General features: G+C 43.3%; 1 protein-coding gene across 2 annotated transcripts; it reads left to right on the top strand.

The window, feature by feature from the left end:
* The first annotated feature begins 657 nt into the window (after window positions 1–657).
* On the top strand, window positions 658–27,331 carry LOC137803933 (transcriptional enhancer factor TEF-3-like). Of its 2 annotated transcripts, none has more exons than XM_068602797.1 (11): window positions 658–760; window positions 12,446–12,510; window positions 13,515–13,577; window positions 14,971–15,105; window positions 15,656–15,699; window positions 15,957–16,018; window positions 16,234–16,364; window positions 17,159–17,332; window positions 22,361–22,501; window positions 23,781–23,933; window positions 26,366–27,331. In XM_068602797.1, exons 1-11 carry the CDS (start codon window positions 754–756, stop codon window positions 26,477–26,479), a joined length of 1,089 nt encoding a protein of 362 aa, XP_068458898.1. In that variant the 5' UTR covers window positions 658–753; the 3' UTR covers window positions 26,480–27,331. The 2 variants fall into 2 exon arrangements, with proteins under 2 accessions (XP_068458898.1, XP_068458897.1); XM_068602796.1 differs by having other exon boundaries at window positions 13,515–13,586.
* The last annotated feature ends 551 nt before the right edge of the window (window positions 27,332–27,882 follow it).

Here is a 27,882-nt window from a genome sequence, read left to right as displayed (position 1 = left end):
TTGGGATTAGGTTTTTGTTAATTGATTGTGTGTTGTTTTGACCTGCTGGTCGCACAAAACAGACAGGTTGGGTTTCAGGAAATGTCCTATTTTATAGCATAAACAATGAATTATTGATCAATACTATAAAGAGATTAATACAAAAGAGTGTTAGTTGCAGCCTTTATTAATGATTTTAACTAAAATATTCATTCTTATTTTTCATTCTGTTTAGTGGTCATGCTCAATATGATATGAACTGACGTTTGATATTATGATCCAACCATCATTTTTCAACATTTACAAGAAAACTTAATGTACATCGGTAAATTCTTCTCAAAAGTCACATTCAATTCCTGTTTCATACTATTCACGCAGCGCCACGTCAAATTCATCATCATCGTCATCTTCTTTCTTTCCCAGGACGGCCTTCCACATCCAGACCTGCATCTCACCTGTGGATTTCCTACAGCCGGGCACGCTCCCTGCAGTCTCTCCCTTTCTCCCGTCACCTCCCCCCAACCCCGACCCTCCACCCTCCTCCACCCCCCTGCTCCGTGCTCCCCTTTCCGTGGTCCCACCACGTCTGCGGAGTGGGTGCCGGCTCCCTCCCCCAGGGGTGGGAGTGAGGAGCTGGGGGACGCGCTCGACAAACCCCTGGAGAACGATGCGGAGGGCGTGTGGAGCCCCGACATCGAGCAGAGCTTCCAGGAGGCCCTGGCCATCTACCCGCCCTGCGGCCGCAGGAAGATCATCCTCTCTGACGAGGGCAAGATGTACGGTACGCCCACGACCACTCGTCATACTGTCGCGTGCCTTTTCCTCTTCTTGAATGGGATGATAAACACAGGTCCTGGAGGTCAGCTCATGTGCGGGATGCTTTTTTTAGACGGCCAGAAAAGTCCGGCTCAGTCCTTTCTTTTACCACACCGTCCATTTTCGATGCAAAGTGCACTCAATAGACCGTAACACATCGAAAGACTTTTCCTTGAATGTCCGTTTTTGAGCAGTGCCAAAAGGCTTATGTCTCGGGGAGATAATGATAAAACAATAATAAACATAATTTTCTTCAATGCATTTGCTTTGATGTACATTTGGGAAATATTGATATCAAAATGGCATCATTGGCTACAAAGAATTTATAATATTTCTCCACAAATTGCTTCTTCGGCATGGAAGAATAAGGAGTCGTTCCTGCTCCTTTAAGAGTTGTGGGGAAATTAATATGGGATACAGTTTAAGGTGTAATTGATATATTGAGGATGAAGATTCATTTGAGGGGCCAAATATTTCTTTCAGATGGACGTAAGTGAAAAGGAAGTTACGGGCTGTAACTCTTCCCATACACACGTGACTGTAAAGAAACCCACAGAGTTCATATCTTCAGTGGTGTGATGCACAGTCAGACTTATTCACACCCGTACACTTCCCACGATAAACAGCTCTTCTTATGGTCAATTTGTTTCACAAACTCTCCCCCCCACACACACACACACACACACATTCCCCACCACAACTGTGTTTTCATATTTCACATCGCTCCTGTTTCCTGCACAGCTGTCAGCTCCGCTTGATTCCCGAAGTGAACGCTAAGATCGCAGAATGGGTCAAAAACAGGCTCGCACACACACACACACACACACACGTTCTCCACAAAAACAGTGTGCCTCTCGTGCAGATTTCAATCTGTTCACCACCTATCAGAAGAAATTAGATTTTTAAGAAGGAAACATATCTACTGACACGTCCATAAAAATAAGCAAAAGGCTGCTTTTCTATCCAGCCCCGAAAGATGAGTAAGTGAAAAGTGAAAAGTAAATCATTAAAGCACGATTTGTCAGCCTCATTGACATACAGTGAGTTATTTGGGCCAGACTCTTGTGCCATTGTGTTTTGGCAGTGATAGTGGACTGTACTTTACGGTATTCTTGTGACCAAATGTATCTCTGAATCACTCACCTCGGCTGTGATTGCGTGGCTTGGGTGTCAGCTTTGTGTGATGTTGTCTCAAGTAATCTATTTGCTATGCGGCCTTAACTGTCGCTTGCTATCACTCCGTCTGCGCTATTGTGCCGCTGATAATTGATCCCTTCCAAGAGGTTTGTTTTTTCTTGCCTCCCTTCCAATCCTAAAATAGTGAATTGAGGTTTTCGGAGCGGCAGCAACTTTCCTGCAGGTCTTTCCTTCTTTCATCTTTGCATATTGTCATTGCCAAACAGGGGTTGGGGAAGGTGAGGTGACATTCCTCTACTGGACGTCGCGCTGAAAGATGCTCGCTAACAGATGGCTTTTCCATCGCGACTGTTTGATAGTGGATCTGCTCGGTGGAAAACGGGCCCGTGGAGGCAGCGGCGCTATCAGACGGCCTCTGTCATCGCCTTGTTCTGTCAGCGTGCCAGACAGCTCCTTTAACTGTTGGCTTTGCCTAGCCTAGCTTAGCCACCTATCGAGGTCATGGCCATCCTGTGATCAGCACGTAAACCCTTATAAAGCCTGTAATAATAGTTGAAGAGGGGAGGGGTGCAGAGGAGAGTGGGGCAGGTGGCTCATTCTATGTCATGGGAGGAGGGGGGGTGGAGGCTGAATGGGTAAAGGTGGTGATGGTGGGGTTTCTTGGCAAGGCGGGCACACTGAGGTGCGCGCCAGGGAGCGCGTTGGCCCGCCAGGAATGGCATGTGCACTCGGGAGCTCCGGGGGTTCAAGGCAAGCTCGGCTGTAACCCTAAACCAGAATAGACGTTTACCCTTTGAGCGCCTGGAGGGGAGGAGGACGGGTGGACAAATAAACACCAAGGTGGCCAGTGGTGTCTTGCAAGGCCTCGGGTTGCCGCAAAAACTCTCACACCTGTCTCCAGTGCGTGCGCGGGCGTGTGTTTTACAATGAGACAGGTAGAAGTTTTGTGTAGCGTGTGTCTATGATTTTCACTGGGCTATCTCTTTGTTTCACACTCCCTGTCCGTCTTTGTCCTTTCTGCACAACTCCTGTCAGTTTGTCCGTCCGCCTTTCAGTTCACCCCCAGCTGCTCTCTGCGTTCAACCTGACAGCCTCGCGGCAAACCCGGATTTATGACCTGAGAAGTGATGCAAGAGTGATCCCTCGCATGGCCCACTGTCTCCCATAAGCGGCCGTTCACTTCCAGCCCCCTGCAGCTCTCCTGTCCTCCCCTTTTATCACCATCCCCGGGGTCGCAAGTGGCCAACAACTCAAGTCATTCAAGCGACCACAATCAATGCAAAGCCACTTTGAAGGTCTTTAGTGTTGTTAATGTTGTTAAAGCGCTGATGGGGGTGGGTGGGGTCTTAAATCCGGGAGCCAAATCAAATATCAGCTGAGAATATCTTTAAAGGCATACATCAAGCCATGACTTGATGGTTTTTGAAATGTTATTTAGTCTTTTTTTTTTCTGCCTGGGCTGAATGTAGAGGCACAGCCAAAACAAACTTTGAGCAAAATAACGGTTAGCCGAGAGCGACATACTCTGGATTTGAGGTTGAATTCCACTCTTGAGGAGTGAATGCCATTCTTTACCAAACAATATGATATTGAGTCTCCGAGCAGCGAGCGTCTGCTTCTATCACTTGTAAATTCCTAAATTGACTGGAATGTTTTTATCCTATATTCAGGGTACATACATGGCATTTCTTTCCCATAATGCTGTGCATAGCTTCGGCCCTCGTCGCGCCCACTACTCAACAGACCTATTAGCTCGCTTATTAGGGACGGTGTCACGGATATTGTGGCGGTTGTGTGCTCCAGCGGTAATTCGACATGCATCTGCCAAGGAAAACATTTCCTGTCTTGCGCGGCTCTCAGCGAGCGTCGTGCCCTGTGGTCTGACTGAAGGCATCGTGTTGGCAATAATGGAAAAAACAGTCTCGAACTTGTAGCGCCGTGGAAAGCAATGTGCTGACAGCTCTCACGGGAAGAATGTGGCACTGGAAATGTGATTATCTTCCCTCTTTATTCACTGCTAGCAAATGAAATGATGTGCGTTGGTAATTGTTTTTACTTTCCGACATCTTCGGGTTTTTTATTTGCTGACTTTTAAATATTACATGACATGTTTTTACGCAGCTGTTTGGTTTCGTCACGCTTGGTTTTATAACATCTGTAAGAGGGAGCACTTTTTCTCACATTTTGATGGCTCCCGCTTCCTGTGAAAAAGCAAAAGAAAAAAAGCAAACACGTGTTAGTGAAGAGGATAAAGTCAACAATGTTTCCCTCAGTAGTGGCATATATTTGCGTCAGGGCAGTACAAAGAATTTCCACACAATGAATCACGCTTCCACTAAGCCTCGCTTGTGCAACATGTCAACCCTTTGTTGTTTTTTGTCAGGCGATGCAAATATGTTTTGACCTCAAGTCATTCTCATTAAGCATGTGATGTAAAGGTCAGTGGAAAGCAACAGCGCGTCCTCACCTCGGTACAAACTTTGTCAGTAAAGTGAGAAACCCACCAGTGACCTTGACCTGTTGACCTTTTGTAGTAGCCGCGAGGAGAAGTAGGAACGGGTCTGTTTTCCCGCATGTTTCTCATTGCTCGGTCCAATATCTTGTGTATCATTTTTATACACTTGCTTACCATCATATCTTTTCTTTTATTAGCGTTGGATAAGTGATTTCTGTCACACTGGTGGGAAACACACTCGCCTCACACGAAGCAAGAGGATGAACCTGAACCTCCTCACATTTAGTCCCGATGCTGACTGTCAGACTCTCATGGGATTTGATGCTCTCTGGAGGGATTTCGAGGAAACCCCCCTCCTGCTGACGACAAACTCCTGGAATCTGCGCTCCCTCCATCTCTGTCACTCCGTCTGTCTGTGCTTGTCCTCGCTGCGTCTTGTAAACGATAGGGCACGGTGAGCGGCGATGGTCATGTAACAGAGCTGTCACTGTCACTTTATCCAGACCTCTCGGATCAGCAAGGTGAAAGGTCGGAGGGCCCGAGCGGGTCGGACATCTGTTGATCCGTCTATGAGATTGAAATACGCGGAGCCTCGCGCAAACTACCTCTGCATAAATCTCTGTAATTGCGGAGACACCTGTGGCATGTTGTGTTAATATAACATGACATCTGTTAAATTTACTCCTCTGCTAGGAATACTATACTTTGTCGGAAATCAAGAGTAAACTTCAGATGTGGCTCGGACTGCAGCGAGACTTGTTGCTAGGTGTCGTGCACGCTTGCAAAAACCACAGCTGCCTCTTATAATTGGAGAACAAGTCACAGAAATGTAGCTCACTAGAAGTACAGGAGGAAGGAGAGTAAAACGTACCAGTATGGACCCAATATTTCACTGAAGTATTTGATTTGAAGTACCAACTAACTACTTGTCTCAATTTATTTTGACCTACTTAGTACCAAAATAGATATTTGTTTCCAGAATACTTTGAGGAAAAACTGTATCTCTTTGTACATCTGAATGAATAAAAAAAGACCTCCATCGTTTGGATAACAACTTGAAAAGAATACATAACGATCCCATAAATTGAAGACGAGTTTTCTGATAGTTGTCCACTGAAAACATGATTTCATCTTTTGATTTTGGTTTGGAGAAAGACAACTCCATATGAAAAGAAAATGTCCTAAATATAGGAATATGTCGTTGTACACTCATCCCTGGAGTTTGAGGTGCATCCGCCTCTTTGACTGCGAACTACCGCTTGTGCTGAGTCCTTGACTTCATTTTGAAATGATTCATTCTTCGTGGCTCTCTTACCGCCGCACCAGCAGGGCAGTTTTGCGTCACAGGATCTATACTGTTGCCATGCTTGGCTCGTCGCTGGTATCGAGGCTCGCTCGAGGTCTTTTCAGAGCTCAGCCGGCTGCGTCCAGGCTCTATCGGACGGGAAATAACACCCAGCCAAGACATTCCTGCAGCCTAAATGTGACCTTTGTTTTCCAAAGTAGACATGCTGGGGCATGTGTGCTGCTGAAGGGAACGTATGGCTGGCAGATGTGTCTCCAGAGAGGATGGCAGTTTGTATATGGTTAGACATTCAGTCACAAATGTGCACATGCACGTACTATGAAATACAGTGAGGAATTAGGATGATTAGATATGATTTAGTCAGAGGTTAAAACAATTTTAGTTTAAAATGAATGCACATTGTAACTAAAATACGGCACACATACTAGGAACAGTGCTTTTATACAGAGATGGCTGAGTTATTAAAGGTACTTTTAAGATTGATAACTATAGTTTCGAACATTATTTAAAGGTATAGCGCAAATAATTTTCCTTCATGAAACTGCTCACAGCAACGTCTGTGGATTATCTTGACTAACTGGGTCATTATTTCTGGAAAAAGACATCGCTGTTGAGTTTTTCCAAAGTGTTTTTTTTTTTGTGCTTTAAACACAACAAGCCGAGTTGCATCTTGTCCCATCATATCAGAGAGGAGGCTGTCATCTCTATGACCGATACCTCCAGAACTATCTATATTGATAGATATCTTGTTAGAAACTGTCACGTGTTCATTTGTGAACATGTGGATTAGGGCGATGTGCTGATCATTCCCGGTGATATAGTTGTCCATTGCTTTCTGTACATAGACGGTCATTGTTGTCCACACACAAACAAGCATGGGATGAAGTCGGAACAGCAGATTCAGGGCCCGGTCCGGACCAGTCACGATATAGGAATGTGGAAAATGCTCTGGGTTGAGAAGAAGACACAGAGAGAGATCAGCCCAGGCCAGGGATGACCGCCGCCCCGTTGGGGAAGGGCAGATTTACGACCAGCCAGGCCCGGAGGTTGACTTTGGAAGGGATACTATAAACCGACTTCAATAACCCCGTCCACCTCTCCCTGACCTCTACCAACAGGCCCGAGGCCGCGGGGGAGAAGAAAGCCAGAAGGAAAGCTGGTAAAACTGTGTTTGTAAGGCCTTTTTAGGATCAGCACAGCTCCAGGATTCAAAACTTCATTATGTTTTGTCATTTATTGATGTTAGGGAACTGTACTGAAGCGCAAGCATATTCAGGTGGGACTGAAGTAATAGTGCAATATAAGTTGTTTTTATATGCAACAAAATGTCAATTTTGTCTGCATGTAAGCAAACATGCACATGCATGTTTATGTTTGTTTTTCGAGTAAATACAAAAAAACAGCCTTTCTTGGGGGTGGTTTGGCTATATCACAGTGGCAGGATGTCCGGTGTCGCACTAGTGACAATACTCTCTGACCAATCTGTGGTCTTCCGTGTTTTAAATCAACTTTTATTGGCTCAGTTAGACTTAGGTGGTATCAAAATAAGAGTGGAGCCGTTCTGTAATGCTTTCATGGTCCCATACATGCATCAGAAATATTCCCTTTTCGAGAAATCACATATTGTTCAATTCAATTCAGTTTATTTTGTACAGCCCAAAATCACAAATTACAAATTTGCCTCGCAGGGCTTTACAATCTGTACACATTCGACATCCCTGACCCAGGACCTCACATCGGATCGGGAAAAACTCCCCAGAAAAAAAACGTTCAAAAGGAAAGAAGTGGAGACACCGTCAGGAGAGCAACGGAGGAGGAGCCCTCTCCCCGGTTGGATAATTATAATGATTGTTAAGTTGCACAACCCAGCAAGAATCCCTTGAACTTTGGATCACCGCTGATGCTGCAGTCGGACACTTTTCGGGGCCCTTAAGAAATGTTTCCAGAATCAGATTTCCCCCAGACAAGTCTGTGACCGCATTCAGTGTAATAAACAACATCAAATTGGGGACCAGTGGATGATGGTATAATGTTCCGACTGACTTTCCTCTAGTCTTGGCTGGCACAAGTTTCCTGTCTGCGCTACTCCCATTGGATAACATGATCTCATCGCCGTGTGACTGAGTCTCCTCTCTGATCTCATGGATGTGTTGGAGGGTATTTTTGATGGGGCCCTTCCCCAAGCACTCGCACGAGGAGCGGCAGGGCATCTGATATGAGAACATGAATCAAAGCCATCTTTGACAGTCCATTAATGACGCTGTTGTTTACATGCTTGCAGCACAGACCTGGCTCATTTTGAATGGGGACACCATCCTCTTGATGAAGCCGCTTGACCTTTGCTCTGTTGGTGGTAGAACATCATTTAAAATCGTTATTCGTGAGAAGATGAACCGTTTCATTGTAATTTAGTGTCTATCCTGGTTGCACTTTGACTTGCCGTGGCTTCAAGGTTGAGCGATACAACGCGAGGAGTTTTAAAAGTGTCTCGCTACCAAAGTAAAAAGACGGACTGCTTTTCTGAATTCATGAAAAGTTTGTATTCATCTGGGGGGAAGACATGCTCACGCATCTGTGTCTGCTATTTTGAAAATCCCTATTGGATTGGAGACACAATGTACATCTTACTGTACACTGAGCAAAGTTTCCAGAAGATAATTTGCCGGGAACTGAAAGAACTTCCTGCTGTAAACGTGAGGAACTCGATAGAGGCGACCTAATGTTCATTTTAGGTCAAGCACTGTGGGGACTTTGACAAAGCTCTCTGTTCGTCTTTTAAAGAGTTTGATTGCGAGGAAATGTGGAACACTTTCTTAATCCCTGGGGAATTAAAGAAGTATGCGTTTAGGGGCTCAAACAATCGTCCGGCGAGTGCACCTCCCGATAAACACTAAACGGTTGAGGAGTTACAGCTCTGAAAGGAAAATAAGATTGAGAAGGAATGAATGCCGCGACAGAAATGTGTGCGTGAGTCTGTGTCGAGTGTGCGACTGTGTGTATAAACTGGAGGAGACGGCATTTGTGAGAGTGGTTTAGTCCACAAAAGCCTCGCACAAAGACAGTTCTACAGCTGAGCAATGTGTGTGTGTGTTTGTGTGCGTGTGTGTGTTTGTGTGTGTGTGTGTGTGTGTGTGTGTGTGTGTGTGTGTCAGGGTCCTGGAACTTTACAAGGACTCGGTTCTCTTGACTCTTTTGCTCTCCTAACCGGCACTAGTTCATTCACAGATAATATCACTCTGTTGTATAATTAGTGTATTAATTATTGATTTGTTTCCAATATAACTTGACTGATGATGAAGTCTATCTTTTACAAATGTTACATTTAAGTTTCATTTACATTTCTTTTATTTAACCAGAATAATCCACTTGTTATCAAAACTGTGCATATGTCTTGTAAAACAAACTAGAACACAGTGGCATCGTTCTACTGCAGGATGTTCTTGAACACAGCATTTTGGGGGGTTAGTTACAGGGATTTCTAAAAGATGTGGGTCCTACCTTTAAGAGCCTTTTGCCGCCCTGATGTGGCCATTAAGGGCCGGTGTTGAAGCCCACCTGAATATTTTTATAAAGGGATAATATCTGCTAAAGATAACTGAATCGAGTATTCCAATTTATTACAACTTGGTCATGCTTTCATTTCTATCAGAGCAGTATTTTCAGTTGTGTTTCTTGCCTTTTCTGACATTTGTTTCAGATCTCGATAATTACTTTGGTGAGTACAATGATGACCCAAACTACGATTAAACCAAAATTACCCTTTTAAATGATGATATATAAATATGAAATGATTCATATTTAAAAGGCATTTATGCTAAATATTACTTACAATACCAACACAATATGAAAGCAAAGCTAGGAAGTAAGTTAGTGAGTTGGTAAAGTTTTCTTAATATTAGAAAGTCATCCAGAAATCATGGCGATCAGCCTCAGTGCTGAGCAATCACATGCATTTTATTTGGCGAATCCTCCGGTTTTCTTTCGTCTTAAAAGGTTGAACCCTAGAGCCAGACTTCTGGCTGATAGTTTACCCCCTGCTGGCTATACAAACTGGCAGCCTAAGCTAATGACTTAGCAACAAAAATGAAACGCCTTCAAAAGGCATAACTTGGAAGTTCATGTCTGAGCAAACTCGGAGCCCCGGGAAGAAAAGGGTGTCTTGCGTTCCGCGAAAAAATCTGATCACTTTTATTGGCTGATGAAAGTTCTTATAGGGGTTTAGCCAAGTTTCAGGTTTCCGCTTTACACCATTTGGGGTCGCCCAACTGGCCGGTTTATAAACCGCTGTGAGGTCTGATCCAAGCGTCACTATGTAAGGGAAAGTCTGACGGGTTTGTTTCCAGGTTGTGTGTCGTGACTGATCTGTGTGTTAATTCACATGGAGATGTGGTGTCAAGGGAAAAATGACCGTGTTTAAGAGGTGGTGCAAACTCTGTGTGTGTGTGTGTGTGTGTGTGTGTGTGTGTGTGTGTGTGTGTGTGTGTGTGTGTGTGTGTGTGTGTTCCCTCCCTTTTATTAGTTCTGGTTTATAAAGTTGCTGTTCACTACATAATTTACAATACATTTTACAATTACTATTAAAACTATTATTTATTGAAATAATGTCGGGAAATTTAGGAAAAATCTCTGCATAAATTTCCCTGGAACTTAATGTGACTCATTGAAATTGCTCGTTTTGTTTGATATTTAATTAATAATAACATGAAACAATGAAAAACTGCAACTACTCACATATGAGAAGTTGATCAATTACAGTGCAAAGTTGCAGATTACGTTGTTCCAGGAGCGCCGGAGTTGCTGATGCAAAAACATGAAGCCAGTGTTCTATTTGTCCTTTCTGGGCTACTGTAGAAACATGGTGGCCGGCTCTGTGAAGAGGACCCGCAGCATATGTAGATATAAAGGACTCATTCTAAGGTAAAAGAAGAAGAAAAAACGTAATAATATTATATTACATTTCTACCAATAGATTCCCTTAAATTCTGCACAATGCTCCTTTTCAAGAGTTAAGTTATTACTGAAAGGGATTCTGATTTAATTATCTGTCAATGAATCCTTCCATCAATCTGGAAATGACTTATTGTTTGAGCACTATATGCTTGCAAAAGTATTCCTTTTATAATATCGACTAGCTTTTATTCAGTCCATCCCCCATGACATATTGTTTCTTGTCAAAACTTACAGCCACAACAAAATGGCACTATTCTATACATGAATTAAACCCTCAGCCCTTCAACTAGAAGTTTAGTTTTGGAGAAAGAAGCCACATGACCGTTAACCTCAACTGTAACCGGACACTAAATTGGGGGCGGTGTGTGTGGAGGGGGAACGAGCCCGAGATTTACTGCAGGCGTAAAGGCATATTCCATAAACATTGACACACACACCAGCTGCCTGGCTGCCTCACCAGACTGGGCCCCCCTTCGGTCCATGGCCTGAGCCGCGTCTGTCCCGAGTCCGGTCTGAGGATCGCATGGCCGCGGCCTCCACCTGCTCTGCCAATGTGACCTGTCTGTCAGCGGCGGCGGCGGTGCGCAGGCAGGCACACACCGCGGAGATACGAGCTCACTCAGCACACTCAGCGGGTCAGACTCGGGCTGACGCGGGCTCTCACAAAGACAGATGGATATATACGCGAGGATAAACTTACAGTTTTCAGCATTGATAAAACTCCACAGCCTGGAGTCTTGCTTGAGGCGCGTGTGGTGGTTTGCATGTCATCTGTACATGCACGCATGCAGACTCTTCCAAATATGTGTACTCACAGACATGAATAAGGACATGCGTAGGTGGCACTTTATATAAATACACACTATTAAGCATTAGTAAAGCATGAATAAACACTGAATTCATCATTTATGAAGCATTATTCCAACATGAGTACTCATTGATAACTCATTCATAAACACAGTTAGACATGTTTCAGACTTTACTAATGCTAAATAGTGTGTACTTATTATAAAGTGCTACCCATAATATGCAGATTTTGAATCCCAGCATGCCTCAATCCGAGCATGTTTAGGCATAAAGCCTATGACTTTTCCATTTTTGAACCAAACCACAGTTTTTTTTACTAAAATCCTGGGTAACAGGCCAAAGCTTTGTTTTATTGTGATTTTTATTGCAGAAAGAGGGGTGTTTCAACTCTGTAGGTTGTTGTTTTAGGCCTTTCACCGTGGAGTTGAAAACACTCGGAGCGGCTCGAAAACACATTGTCGGGAAATTTTAGTTAAGCAGCCAATTTTCCTAATGCAGTGAATTATTTGTATAAATATGTGCACATAAACATACAGTGCATATACATTTCCTCATTCCTCCCTGATTCCTTAGATGAGGTAAAGCTAAGTGTTGGTGTGGTTTAGGAAAATATCCTGGTTTGGGTTAAAATAAGTAAGTGTGTTAAGTAGCTGGCGTCGGCTAAATACGGCAGTTACGTAACAAAACCAAGGAACCATAATTTAATGGGGCTTTGGTTTCACACGGGACACAAATAGCGTTCTCCTGGGGGAAAGTCCTGTGTTTGTTTGAGCCATCCAAGAGGATGAGTTGAATGAAACGATGAATGAATGAAGTGTCTGTATAATACGCTGAAGCGCTTTATTCACTGTAGAAAATTCAGAATGTTATAATGATTTGCTGACACTGGCTGATACACAAGCCAACATGTGCATAGAGGAAGTACTTCATTTCTCCCACTTCAAGCGCGGATGCTACCAAATGCTAACATGCTGCTGTTTTCTGGTCCCTTGCAGGACGAAACGAGCTGATCGCACGGTACATCAAACTTCGCACGGGGAAGACACGGACCAGAAAGCAGGTACGTTCTCTGCAAATGTTATTTGAAGCAGCCCCTATTTTTGAACCCTTCCAGAAAAAGGCCTCTGCTGCTGAGTGATGCCCACCGACACCCTGGGTACACCCCGCGCTCCGACTTCTCACCCCCTCCTATTTGGAGGGCTCGAGATGACGATTGATTTAGGGCCAGCGCCCAATGCACAGATGCTGTAGGATCAAGTGTCGGTGTTGGTTCTTCACCACCTCCTGGATCTGGTGCTTGTTAGAAGGGTAAAGAAGCTGGGGAATACGGGGATCAGGATGGGAGACTGAGGCGGGACGGGCGAGGGGATTTGGAACTCTATCCTCACTACGGTATCTGAGACGGATGGACCGATGTATGGGCAGTGATGGATGTGGGGGGTCGGAGTCCCCCGCTAAGTCACCTGGCAGACTCGGTGTGAGAGTGAAAAGAGATGCGTGGAGGTTTGAGGAGGAATGGTGGACAGTGAAGGATTAGAAATGGATGGCGGGGCAGGTTGGAGGGGGAGAGGGACACCTGCTGGTCCAACAGCAGTAAACTGATTCAGTGTTGTGCAGCAACACATGTGTTCGCCTCTGTGTGTGTAATGCGTAATGAATCCAGTTTGTTATATGAATTGTGGTGCTGAAGAGCAAAATAACACAATGCAACTCAAAAAATCAAATCAGTATTTAATTCATATTTAATTATTTGTATATTTCACAGCAATATTTAAGTGGTGTGGCTCACATGGCCTGAAGCTGCTTTAACCAGTGTGTATAATGTTTTGCCTCACAATGCTATTTCAGATTATTTTGACTCGTCCGGTGAGAATCATGAATATCCATGTTGAATTGAATTGAATTTGTATAATTATATATATTTTATTATATTTTTAGCTGGATGGCTTTAACATATTTGTTCATTCATTCATTCAAGGCAACATTTTTGACCAGTAATTTACCCATTATTGCTGGAAATGTGTCTTATGAACGCGATGCTCATCTCAATGTTGTCTGTCTTAGGTGTCCAGTCACATCCAGGTTCTGGCCCGACGGAAAGCCAGGGAGATCCAGGTGAAGCTAAAGGTACGCTACGTGAGTCAACCTCTCTTTTTTATATTCACTAAATGTTCTGTGGAAGATTTAACAAGTGTTTGTTTTTTAAAGCACGCATCAGAAAAACACATTAAAGGATGTGCATTTGTTCAAATCCCTTATTGTAATCTCCATGTGTCTGAACTGCACAGATTGGCTTGTGCTCACTGGAGGAAAAACGTCACAGCAGGGTGTGATTAGTTTGTTGCATTTAAAAAGTGTTTTATTGAATTTTATTTAACTTGAGCAGCAGCAGCAGGTGGAATAAAGGTGAAAATGTTATTACACTACATTATTCCCTCTTATAATGAAGTTTTATGTTTTGTCTAAGGTAGGTACCTGCACTGCCATGCATTCACAACCCATTAACACAACGATACAAACAATGGCTATTTTAATTGCAGCCTCTAATTGATGCTGGTTTTAAATGGCATGCTGACACATTTCGATGAAATGTGAACATATTTCAGGAGGCCGGAGGCTTAGTGCACACGATTATGAACAAGATGAACCAAACGCAATTGTCGGGGAACAAATTAATCCCTGCATTATTCCTTCCAAGTATTACATTTAATAAGTACCTCAATAAAAGTTTTCCTGTGTGGTTGGCCGAGAGCTCACATATCCCCGTGCCCCCCCAGTACTTTCTCAGTTTACATTACTCATCCACGTACACCCCACAAACTCGCGGTTGCGGCAGGCAACTGGACCGCAGCTCACCTTGGATGGCAGCCATGAGGGTTCAGCTGGCCGGGCCCGGCTCTGGTCACAGGGTTGGCCTCTGTGACAGGCCTTTTTAAATAAGTCTTTGGTGTAACTGAGATCCCGAGCACATGTACCCCCCCTCCCATATTTCAGCTATGCCCTTGTGTTCGCCATTTCTGGGAAGAAGAATGCACCGGGTGGCCTTGCCCATTAGGGCTGGGCGGCAAGTGCTTGTAGCCCTCTGTGGTTTGGAAACCGCTGAAGGAGTGGATTCAAAAACAAGAGGAGTATCGCTTTACAGGAAGGACAATTTTGTAGCAATCTCACTATTTTAAACTCAATGCCATTTCGCAGTTTTGATCCAATTATTAGGATATAAACACATCAGCCCTTTCCCTTCCAGTATGACCTCCAACAGAAGCGACTTGTCATCACTGGCTTGCCCCTGCCAAAGCAATAAACTTAACTCTTGACCTAAAGGCCCTTGACTGTAATATCACCTTCTCTTCAGTTCCCCTCGCCTGGCAGCGGTTCACCGATGATGCAAGCTGGCCTCGGTGCTTCATTTCCCTTTTTAGGGCTCTTGCTTGTGTTACCGTGGAAGTGGGACGCCGACTTAAATGGAGTCTGATGAGTGCTGCCCCTTTGGGTAACTGTGTGTTTGTCTCGCTCTCCGCAGGACCAGGTTGCCAAAGACAAGGCCCTGCAGAGTATGGCCACTATGTCCTCAGCCCAGATCATCTCACCTACGGCTTTCCAGAACAAGATGGCTCTCCAGGGCCTGTCTCGGCCGCCTTATCCCACTCCTGGTGGGGTGAGTCTCTTACAAGCGTCCCCTACCATCTAATTCAGATTAGCCTAAAGGGCGGAGCAGTCGCAACGTCTAAAAAAAAATACCTTTGACTTCATCCCAAAGTCTGGGGTTTGCTCATTGTGAACAATCAACAGTATTTTTCATCACCCGTTCTGCTCTAATATGTCCATTTATTTCCGTGGATGTTGTTTGAATTCACAAAGACTCTCAAGATGAAACGAGTTTATCTTAATTCCAGATATTTAAGCCTTCTTCTTTTCTACAACTTCACCTATTTTAGATTCATGAAATTGTACGCAGATGATTTGTCTTCTTCGAAACGCTTTGATTGATACTTTGGAGATAAACTTGTTTTTTGAAGGTGTTTAAAGTATTAAATGTTTTGCATGTGTGTCAAAAAGAAATGCTTTAAACTTTTAAGCTTGATTTTCTTTTTTGTAAGAAACAGCTCTGTGCTTGTGGTTTGAAAAGCAGAATATGCAATCCATAAGTGAGAATCAGTTTGAAGGTGGAAGTGTGTCATATTTTTTTTCTTCTTTTCTTTTCCCAGTTTTGGCACGGGGCACTTCCAGGACAGCCGGTTGGCCACGAAGAGTGAGTAGTCCTTCTTTCTCTTCTGTAGTGCTGCAGTGTCCATCAGTAATTCATCATGTGCTCATCGGATAAATTTCAGTACGAAACATATCAGCACAATTATAAAGAAAAGTCTTCAGCTGTCTGACATTCAGCATACCGCTCTGCCCCCTGCGTCTTTAGAGGTCACGCGGTCCAATTAGTACATGAGATGGGGTCATGAGGCCGAGCCGGTGCATAACATACTTCTCCCTCTCTTGTCTGTCTCGTCTCTCCAGCATTAAGCCCTTCTCCCAGCAGAGTTACGCCATGCAAGCATCCGGCCCGACCCCGATAACAGGTGGGTGCTCTTTCGCCACCCAGCCGCGTTGACAGACGGCTGTCATGCCGAGAACGTGACGAGACGGCCCGGATCGTGACGAAAAGCTCGCACAAAGCTCAGGGAAAATGATTGCAAAAAATGACAGCGTGTCCTTTTTTAAGTTTTTTTTTTTTTTTTTACATTGTCACACTCGAACCGCACATTTTACGCACCCACTGCCCTCTTGTCCGCAGGTTATGAAAGCACAGCGGGGCTGTCGATGTCTCCCGGTGCCCCCCCCTGGCAGGGTAGATGTATTGCCAGCTCCAAGCTGCGAATGCTGGAGTTCTCCGCCTTCCTCGAGCAACCTCAGGACCCGGAGAATGTGAGTCGACGAGAGGAGGGTTAACTTTGTGTTCTGTTTTTTTTTTCTCTCAACATAAAAGTATATTTCATTTCTCTATGTATTTTTTATCTCCATTGTTCTTGCCCTTCAGGAAGTCTTATTCGCAGGTGCCTCACAGCAAAAACTCAATATTTTAGTACTCACATTTTTTATAATGCTTTTTTTACTATTTTCTTTTTTTTAAATTTAGAAATCTTTCACAATATAATACATTTATGTTTTGCTACTCTAGTTCTGATTCACACTTTCTATATTTTATTGTATGTTTGGCCATTACGATCAAATATTGTAAACATCCTTAGAAAATACACTGGCACCGAACTGTTATGGCCTATTGATTAAAAAGAACTATACATATTACATACATATAAGAAACCCTATTAATAAAGTATTATAAAGTAACATTTCTTAGGAGAAAATCTAAATAAATAGAGGTGTCTCAAGAAAGACTAGATATTATGGTTTAATATTTGTAGTTCCTGGTGTGTAAGGGTATGACAGCAACTCACAAAGCTCACAATATAATCTTTACAAACTCAAAAACACAATACACACCAGCACATCACATGTTCATGAATAGGGCAAGTGGGAAGAAAAGGGTGGAACCCTTGAGACAGGTGATGGGATATTTCTATAAACATGTTTAACTAGAACAACAGGCCCAAAGTAACAGATGCCCAACAGTGCACCTGGCGCTAATGGCAATTTAGCAGACTGGACACTTGTCATTTTTGGCTTTGTTCATCTCCTGTTTTGCCCTTTCGTCTCCCCAGTTCAACAAGCACCTGTTTGTGCACATCGGCCAGTCCAACCCGAGCTACAGCGACGCCTATCTGGAGTCTGTGGACGTCAGGCAGATCTACGACAAGTTCCCAGAGAAGAAAGGAGGCCTGAAGGACCTGTTCGACAAAGGGCCGCACAACGCCTTCTTTCTCGTCAAGTTCTGGGTAAAATATATACAACTTTTATTTTTATTTTGTGAGAAGCTCAGTTCAGATCAGCCCAATCCCATTCTGTTCGTTCCCTTTTAATTCTTTTGCAATTAATTACAGCGGCTAAATCGCTTCGATTCCAATTTTAATACCCGTTTTCATTTATGTGAAGCTCAGTCCTATGCTCTGTGTGATACATCATAAGAGCATATAATCCTCCCAGAGTCATGGCCGTGAGGTGAGAGTACAGTGAATACTTCTTGTTAATGTTTTGCAGCACCTGTTGGCTGATAATGGCTTGGCCGTGTCAACTGTGTTGAGATAGTTTAAGCTTTGGAGTTAAAGGAACTTAAGTGCGATTTAAAGCCAGATTCAATGGAAAGTCGTAGCTCTCATGACCTGACTGCTAGTTTATATGGCGGCAAATAAGGCGTTGCTGCTCAGCACACATTAGGTGTGTGTATTTGTATATGACTGTGAGGTGTGTGTGCTTGTACGTGTGAGTGTGTGTGACAGCAGCCTTGGGGAGAGTGGCAGGTCTGATCTTTCACCAGAGGAAATGTGAGACCAGGCACCTGTCTCAGCGCTATTACACCCCCCCCACAAACTTATTTATAGATAAGCCCCCCCAAAACACACACACACACATGCACACACAGACAAGATGCAGACTAAGGAATGAAGACAGATGGAGGAGAATGTGTGATATCGTTAAAAACAGAGGAAATATGTAAACTGACAACCTGTAAATGGGCATTAAAGAAGCGATCAGAGCGAGAGACGCAGACTACAAGTGTAATTGGACACGTCCATTTTGTGTATCTCGGATGATCGGGCCACCTCGCCTCTCCTCAGGACAAGACCTTCCCTGTTTGTCATGCACAGCACGTACACACTTTCAAACCCTCCCTCTCACCTCGCTCTCTTTACAGTCTCTCGTTATTGAAGTGACTGTTATTTTAATTCTATTCAAAAGTTTTGCGACTCTTTTTACTATGTCGGAGCTAAGGGTTAAGCATGATAAGAGGGAGTAAAAGTACATTTACTTTAGTCTCTCCACTGGTAAAAATCAATGTGGTGGGATTGCCAACTACTATTATCACATAGTATGAAGAGAATTACTGAAAACACTGTAAATCATGCACCGACTCACAACAGTTAGAGGTACTAAGGCTGCTGCGCTACTTCCTTGTATTTGAAGAGCTTAATTGTAGACGTAAATCATATTGTCTGGGATATGTGATCACCTCACTAAATACTTGCGGCATAATTAGCAACTGCCCCAAACAAAGATTGGCTCAACAAAAGATCACATGGCACCTTGGTAGCCACACTATTTTGATTTCTCAGTGATTTGCACTGCGCACACATTGGATCGATGACCTTTTATAAGTAAAGATGAGAAAATAGCAACCTGTGCACAACCCTTGCTTGTGGTTTTAAAACGTCTTATCTGTACTTGTAAACTCCTCCAGTTTAAATTCTTGTCTTGCAGCAGCACGGATAAGAGATGGTGAGGTAATAATGGATGTTGGGGCTGACTTAAGTGTTCAAAATAAAAATGTTCAATTTTAACTTTAAGCACATAGAAAATCGGACGATTACAATTGAGAAAATAAATAAACATCTCTACTATCTACTGTCTTAATACAAAGGATAGGTTTGTGGGAAAACCAAACAAAATGAACCTTTTCTCTTTGTTCTATTCTCCAACTTAAACTTAATTTTTATCACACACAGATACATGAAAGCGAACAAAAGCCCAAACATGATTTCACTCATACTTAATTCATTGTCAAGCATAGACTTAGACAAAGGACCCAAACTGGTAGAAGTGTTTGAATGAGCGTGAAGGAGTGTCCTCCTTCCATTGAACAAGCTGCCCTATTGATTTGTCCGTGCACAATCATTGCTAACGTTCAGTTTTCGGGAAGATCCGCTGTGGCGCGTATGGTGCATAGTACTGTGGGTGGATGTTAGTCTGGGAGCAAATAAACTCCTCATGTTTTGAGAAAGGACAAGTGGGGTCTGGCTGAGCCTTGAGAGGTTGTCCGAGGTTCGGCACCGGGCCTATCATGCTCTCCGTCTACTATAACCGCCCACTCTAATACCGGGGGCACTGGCAAGCCTGTTTCAGTAGCACCTGAGGCATGTACTGCAGCGCGGTTGTGCATACCAGGTGATCCAAACACATCCAGGCTCTAGGGATGAGCTGTTGGCACCCAGAGAACAACACAATGAACAATGCTAGTCTTACTCTGTCGTTCAGTGATCAGAGTCCAAATCTAACACACAATGTGGAGGAGAAGTCTCTAGATGGCGTTTGCTTCTAGTGCCATGAGTGTTTTGCAGGTCTGAAATGAAATGGCGCTCTGAGGAGAAGATCCAGTAGGGCATTCTAGGTCTCTGCGACTTATTGAAGTGGTGTTGATCCGTGAACTTTGTGCGGTTTTTCGGGGATGCTGATGGCGGAGGGAAGAATGTCAAACCGTCATCTTCACTACCACTGTGCAACATTGTAAAATAAAGTGGACCGCGCTCTGATCCACCTTGTAAAAAAGGTGTTGCGTTGAGGCCATTGGTGACGGATGTATCGGCTCATACAGCGTTAACTTCTGTGCTTCGGAGTGCCGAAGACAGTGAAGGTCAAGTTCAAAGTGTTGCCTTGCAATCTCATGCCGCCAGGTGGCTGTTTACGCATGAAATGGCCCGTCTTGCATGTTTGACTGCCGCTTTATTTATTGTAGAGAGATAAAAGACATTGGTGAGTGACAGCGTTTTGGAAGGAGTCTTCACCGGTCCTTTGAAAGAGCAGCTGCTGGTCAAGCCGTGGCATTTGATTCAGGGGTGAGGAGGAGGAGGGGATGAATAGCGACGCCGTATATCATAAAGAAAAAGGGAGCAAGACGGCAATAAACAGTGAAAGATTGAAATAGGGACACAGGGGTGGCAGACATGTGGCAGGAGAAACAGCAGGGGACCATGTAAGCAACGAGCCATTCATCAATGAAATACTCTTCATTCATGTCGCAGCCTTGTTGAGTCAACAGTCCTGACACATGCACACTTATAACACTGTCCCCTCTCAGTCTGTTCATCTCATCGTATCCCAAGGGGCTCGTCCAATTCTCAAGGCATCCATGACAAAACACAGAAATGCGACGAAACAGCTGGACATTTCCAAACCCATATTAAAGCGGAAGAAGAAAAAAAAACCCCGCTCTTGGCCACGAAAATAAGCCAAATGAAATCCCCGACACGTTTAAAAACACAATAACTTTGTTTTCCGCAATCGTAAAAAAAGACAGGGAGTGCCTATTTGATGTCGCCGCTGTGGGACAACCGCGTGGTAGGTCATGACTTGGGGGTGTGCTGAGGCGCGGGTTGGCATGGAGACGGTGACAGGCGGCTGGCCCTCCTCCAAAGCTATGGCCTTCTAGATTGAATTTCCAGCGAACCCCCCCCCCACCCTGTCGGCTGCTGGCTGCCCTGCCCCCCCGCCTCTCCTCGCTCCCCGCCCTCCTCCTCGCCCTCTCAGCGCCCGTGGCCCTGTCCTAACGGATTGTCTCGCGCCTTTGAAGTGCAGGGGGAATCCGATTTGAGCCGGCGCTGCTAAATTGTTACACAGCCAGCCTGCCCGCCATGATCTAATCAGCCAATTGCACGCTGCTGATTGTAATTGGATGAATTCCCTCGCAGGCTGTTAGGGAGGCAGGGAATGGCGGTTTGAGGAGGGTCACTAGGCCCAAGGGATGAAGACAAATCGAGGAATTACATGAGCCGGGGATGAAGATGAACGGGGTGATGAAGACATGAGAGGAGGCTGAGCGGTGTCTCAATGGCCCATTAGGAGACAAGAGCCCGACAGGGGGAAAAGGTAAAACAGCCCAGCTGTCTGACGGAGGAAACGACACCTCGGTCTGATCCAAAATCTGATTATATGCTACTCGCCTCGATTCAAACTTGAACTAGTGGAAGGATCAGAGCGTCCACATGCAGAGGAAGGAACTTGACTCCACGCAGCCTTTTAAATTCAACTTGGGAGGTCATATTTTTGGCGGAGGCAGTCGAGTACACGAGTGTTTGGCATTCGATTAGTTTCAGTGAGCAACTGACAACAAAACAGATGTTTCCTCGTTCGCTTTTTTGTCATAATGTTAAAAGATTTAGTTCACTGTTCTTAAATATCATGTTTACGAATAAAACTTTCCTAAATTGTTATTATGAACCCCACTGCTTTTCAATAAGCTCAGTATCTCATCAATATCTAACAGATATATATATCAAACTTGTACTTTCATGAAATGTATCAGCCTGATCTGCTTCCCATGTGAAGCATTTTTCCATCCAAACTGATTTACATATCTATAATATGAGTCAAATAGTTACACCTCCCAAAGTTCAGAGGACTGTGGCTCCTCACACACCTCCCTTGACATGAAAAGTTGCAGATTGATTTATGGTATTATTGGTTGTAATTGATTGAAGCTCAAGCTCGCGTAATCACACATTATGTTTTTGTTTTCCAGGAAGAAACTGTGATTGGAATTTGATATAAAAATCAGAAGATGTTTTTTTTTCTCTGCATATATTGTCAAATAAATATGACTGTTGATGTGAACTTTACAGGTTTAAAAGGTATTTTTCATTTCACCTTGGCTGTAAACACACAAAAAACATATTCATCATTGTCTTGCAAGTCATGCACTCAAAGAGATGCACAGCATCTCGTGAATCTAGAGGCGGGACTTAGCGGTGCTGCACTGGGTCAACAAGGATGTGGCCAGTAGATGCCTCTTGGCTTTGCAGAGAATCACCCTCAAGTGTTGTTGAGCTGTTACTCTCTCGGTGACATGTCTTTGTCACAAAAAGTAGAACCTGATATTTTGTTATAGATTATGGATTTGCGTTGTACAGCCCAGTAAATCCTCGTACATCCCCACACACACCAGCAGGCTGCAATAATGCTTCTTTTTGGGTCAGACTCACAGGTGTGCATTGGTATTAGTTGATCCTGACCTGTTTCCTGTTTCGCCCCCTTAGGCGGACCTCAGTATAAATCTGCAGGATGACAGCAGCTTCTTCTATGGTGTTTCCAGTCAGTATGAGAGCTCTGAGAACATGATCATCACCTCGTCCACCAAAGTCTGCTCCTTTGGCAAGCAGGTGGTGGAGAAAGTGGAGGTAAGACAAGGACACTGGGGGTTATCAGACCTATTTAGTAAACCTAGCATATGCCTACTAGCGTATGCCTCTATGTCAGGCAGTGACCCGGCCTTTATTTTGAAAGTTCAATAACTTAAAGTTGCATATATTGTAATACAAACGTGTATTAGCTCCCCAACCATTTCTCATCATTTCTGACATTGGAGAGAAAGCAAAATTTGATGATTTTTTTGAACAATCCTACTTGTGTTTGCAGCCCAAGACAGCAGCATTTAGGTACATAGCAGCAACTTGAACATTGATTTAATCTGTTCTTTTTAGTAGCAACATTTGAACTGAATTGCATCTACAACATAAAAAAAAAAATCATAATTCATGTTTATTTTAGTAGTAGTACAAACAACAATATTTTATATTTCAAGGCAGTGCTTTCAAGATTTTAGGTTCCTGATAGCTAATCTAAATCAAACTATTTAGTTAGACATCTTTTTTATGACGTGGCATTTTGACCAATCTCTTTATAATGTGACTATACATGCAGTAGCATGCATCGTCAGTATCGGGTTGTTTTTTTCTTTGAAACCCAGACTTTGTGTGCTTCACATTTTGCGGAAAATCAAACTTTTAGTTGGATTAGTACAGCTCCTAAGTATCAACAGGAAACTAAAAACTGTATGTGGCTAAGTTTAAGAAGTTTGCATTTCTAATTGCCTAATAGCTGCGTGATATTTCAACATTAAGAGGTCACGGCCAAGTCAAAAACCACCATTATCACCCAGAGGAGTGAATTACTGCTTTTGGTGCAGATGGATTCCAGTCAATTACTGCTGATCTGTGGTCAGGAAACTGACGCGATTAACAAATCTCCCCAGCATGACTAACTGTTATGCTTCCCGTTAACTAGACACAAAAGTGTCCCTTCCCCCACCTGCTTCTGATGGATTGTACAATATAAACACATACACACACATCCCTCGATAGAGCCATCTGCCTCAGTCGACCACATGATGATATTTAATGGCTCCGTGATTTGATTACTGTTGTCACGAGAAATATGTTTATTGTCATATCTGGCATGCCATATGCTGCATTAAGTATATTATATTACGGCTTATCACATCGATGTTCACATCCAATGTATCCAATTGCATTTCAGTGGAATATGTGTCCCTATTGTTTTACAATAGAGTTCACGTCTTATCCTTTTAATGTGTTTTAAATGATCTTTGCACATGGTATATGACCTCACATATTGGACTGCATGCTTTTTATTGTGAATTGTGTTTGTTTTTCCCAGACGGAGTATGCACGTTTCGAGAATGGACGCTACGTGTTTCGAATCCACCGTTCCCCTTTATGTGAATATATGATCAACTTTATCCACAAGCTTAAACACCTGCCGGAGAAGTACATGATGAACAGCGTACTGGAGAACTTCACTATCCTACAGGTATCCTCCACAGCAACTAGAGATGTACAGTAGCCTAAAAGTGTGTATAGAGGCTGGGGATTACTCCTCTGGTCTTATATAAGATGCTCAGTTATTCTGTTAAATATTTAAGGAATGGTGCGGAAATATGCTTATTTTTCTTCTTTCTCAGGGTTGGATCTCATACATATAAGATAAAGATGATGTTGCAGCCAGCTGCCAAATAACTAGAAAGACTTGAAAACAGCTTGTCTTTAAAAAAATAAGTTTTAAATAATCCTCATGCCAGCACCTCCGAAGCTCACGAGTATTTGTTTGTTTAATCCATACAAAAAAACAACAGCGTATGGTTTTACAGGAGCTATGTGCCGGTCAAGACGTCTGCTTTTGAGTTGTGTTTTTTCCTTAACTAACTAGGAAAAAATTTCTCATCAGCCTCTGACTAAATTCTGAGATTTTCTGAGAGCGATGATATTTCGCCGCTGTAGAAGAGAACCTTAAAAAAGGGTCAACAAATTACAGTTAAAATTGCATTAAAATAAAATCTTACATTAACTGTAATAAAAACCACATAATGTATACACAGTTTATTTGTGTCACTTGTTTACGAGCAGTTACAATAGTGATTTTAGCCCATTTAAGCTTAGCAGTGAATTAATAATGTGTGAACACTCCATAGTTGAAATAACAGCGAGTTTCCTGTTTTTTTCCATCCTGCAATCACTTTTACTTCAGAGGAAAAGAGCTAGCCTGGGCCTATCAAGTTGTACTATTCATGCTAAGCTAAGCTAAACTGGCTGCTGTCGATAGCTTCACGTTTAAAATGCGGTACGAGAGTGGTATCGATCTACTCGTCTTACTCTTGGTACGAAAGCAAATAACCTCAATATGACACCAGCACAGTAATTGAGGAATATTCTGCTCGAGATGGAAAGAGGCATACATCGCTGTCATTGTCTGCAGCACATTCATGCATTGAAACTCACTCATTGTCCATCATCCATATACCTCCATTCAAACCATTTCGAGGAGATAAAGCACACGTATGGCCACAGGGACGTTCCATATGCTTCCTTTCAATTTCAAAGTGCTGCGTGCAGGCATCCCGCTGCCGTATGAAACAGGGAAACAGCTCTTTAATCCTGCTCTCTAAAGGAATATGGCTGTGCTGTGATTTCTTTCCGACGGGGGTAACCTTGACGGACCGTTAACAGCCGGTGGACGTTTTACAAACAGCGGTCGTTGCGGTTGCTCGCAGAGTTCAGATATTGCACCCATTCTACTGTAAGTCCGACTTTTCCGAATGAGCCGGTGTGCACCTTGGGGAGCGAGCGCAGGGGAGAGGGACGTGAATAGACGAGAGTGCATCACCATAGTAACAAAGTGGTCCTCGACGCCAGGGTTCAAAGACATCGGTGTTCCTTCCATCGGCGGCCGCATTCCTTCTGGGCACGGGACAATGACCATATTGAGCCCACACTGACGACTCAATGGCAGCATGTCATTAGGTTTCTCAATGGGCTGATTTAGCCCATAATAACCATGAACAGCTCATAAACAGATGTGCGCACACACGGGGCACAGACATGCACATACATAAAGACAACAAACGGGTGCACTCACAGATTCTACTTTGCAAGGCTGAGCACAATGGATCGATATGCCTCATGTAAGTGCTGTGCTCAATGCCGGGCGCAATGAATTGATGAAGTTGTGTGCTTGTTTCATGCTTGTTGGGTCGCCACACGCCTCCCTGACGTGTGTGCAAATACAAATTAGCCCCGCGCATATAGAATAGCAGGACGTTTTGAACCAGAGGTCATGCATTATTTATTATCCAGAGTTCTACTGTGACGCAGCAGATGAATTATGTTGGAGAGAAAGGAGCTGAATGGTATGCTGCTCGCACTAGATTTGAATTAAATTAACATGCTACTTCTGCTTGTCAGTATTTTAAACATGTGAGAACATTTAAAGCCACGTCTAAACACACATACGTGTAGTGTTGAGCACTGCGTTGTAAAGCCACGGATCCACCAACACCACAAACACACTGACTACATTCTCTAGTGTGGTTGTGAGCCATTTTTTAAATATATGAATGAAATTAATTGGATTTAAACCAACATGTTGGGCTGCTATTAGGATATCACCACCAGATATTGGTCAATTATGTCGTCCACTGCCTCTATGATGGTGGATCCATGACAAACAAATACAGATGAGCAGCAGGACAAATATTTAACCGATTTATTTCTCTGTGTCAAAAGGAGTTTGTGAGAAATGTATGTTTTTCAGTATAATGTTGCATATATTCTCAAAAGAACACATTCTTACATGCTCCTCTGCACACTAAAAGAACGTAAATACCAATAAATAGAAAATATGTGTAGCCAAATATGTGTAGCCAAGGTTAGCTGGGTTTGACTGAGCAGTACCTTCTTTGTCCACAGGTGGTGACTAACAGGGACACTCTGGAAACCCTCCTGTGCATAGCCTACGTCTTCGAGGTGTCCACCAGTGAGCACGGCGCACAGCATCATATTTACAGGCTCGTCAAAGACTGACAAAGTCTCACGGTTGGAACTTACCTGCTCTCGACCCGTTGTAGCGCCTCAGCGAGCAACGACTCTAAACAATGGGCCGCTTCCTCCGTACGAGCTTAAAAGCTGAAAACCACACAACTCGGTCAGACGCCCAGAGAAACACTGGCTCTGTCAGCATGCCCAGGAACACTAGTACTGCTGAGGAAGAGGAGGATTTGGGATTGTGGAAGCTGAAACAGGCTTTTGTGTGAAAAGTGGCAAATAAAAAATAAATAAAAAGAAGAGGACCATGATATGCGCTGTGGTCTCTATACCAAAGGAGCCAAAACAAGACCTGCATGAGAAAGTTGTCATTGGTGGTGTTTTTCATCTCATTTTACTAGTGCTTGTTTTTGGTTTTAAATTCTTTTAAACACATGCATGTGCAGGGGACGTTGGCTACAGAGGACTTTGGCTGCCTCAGGGTGCCACCTAGTGACTTAAATATGAATAACAATGGGGGAAATTAATACAAGTAGACGGAGAATCCCTCCTTTGCACACCCATAAAGTATCACTGTTTTTGTGCCAATAGTTTGTGTTATTGTAGGAACTATGTACAGTGCCATATCCATCTCCTCTAACCAGAGTTATGACGATAAGAGGCTAAAATGATTTCAAAGAGCTATCGCATTCACGTTGTTTGATGTTTAATGTTCAATGTCTGTTGTATTGTCTTACCGTTTTTTGAAATTGAAAGTGATCTGACGACAACCAAAAGGCACATAATAACACTGCTAACTTGAACCAGACTTTGTTCTGTAAGCTGAGAGGTTGACTGTAACTGTAAGTTGCCCTGAAGTGTCGGATGAAAATACAAGTGTTTCTTACATAACTCTCCTCCGTTGCCGAGTTTTTGTTGCATTCTGTTCAATTGACTGCATTATGTGCCATACTCATAACAGTAATGTGCAGAATCCTCAAATTTGATCATCTCAGCTCTGTCCTATTTTTAGAAGATAGCATATTTTAGGAAGGTTTTGTCTCTTGTGCTTCAGCAGTGAAACATGTCAACATATTCAGATATTTCTGACAAATATTAGAACTAATATCAGAAGATGGTGCTACAGCTCAAAGAAGACACCAGAAACCAAAAAGGTAAGTACCTCCGACTTAGAATTAATTTCAGTTTTATTTAGACTGTTTGATAATAACAAAAAGAAAGGCATTTAGCCAAATGTGACATCTTTAGGGTGCTTGTCCAAAACCTAAAGCTGTTCCATTTACTCTGATAATAAACAGAATATTTGGAGTCAGAGCATGTTTAATTGTTTTAGGTATTTATCAAGCAAAAATGTTAATACCTTACCAAAAGGATTCCAAAAGGATTGGTGATACAAATTCTCACAGTCCAGTCATCTAAAAACACCCTACATTTCTGCACTA

The sequence above is a fragment of the Clinocottus analis genome, unplaced genomic scaffold (assembly GCF_023055335.1).
Source record: "Clinocottus analis isolate CAN_PGR_092001 unplaced genomic scaffold, fCliAna1.0.p SCAF_6, whole genome shotgun sequence".
Taxonomy (NCBI): domain Eukaryota; kingdom Metazoa; phylum Chordata; class Actinopteri; order Perciformes; family Cottidae; genus Clinocottus; species Clinocottus analis.
This window is presented reverse-complemented; position numbering and strand designations above follow the sequence as displayed.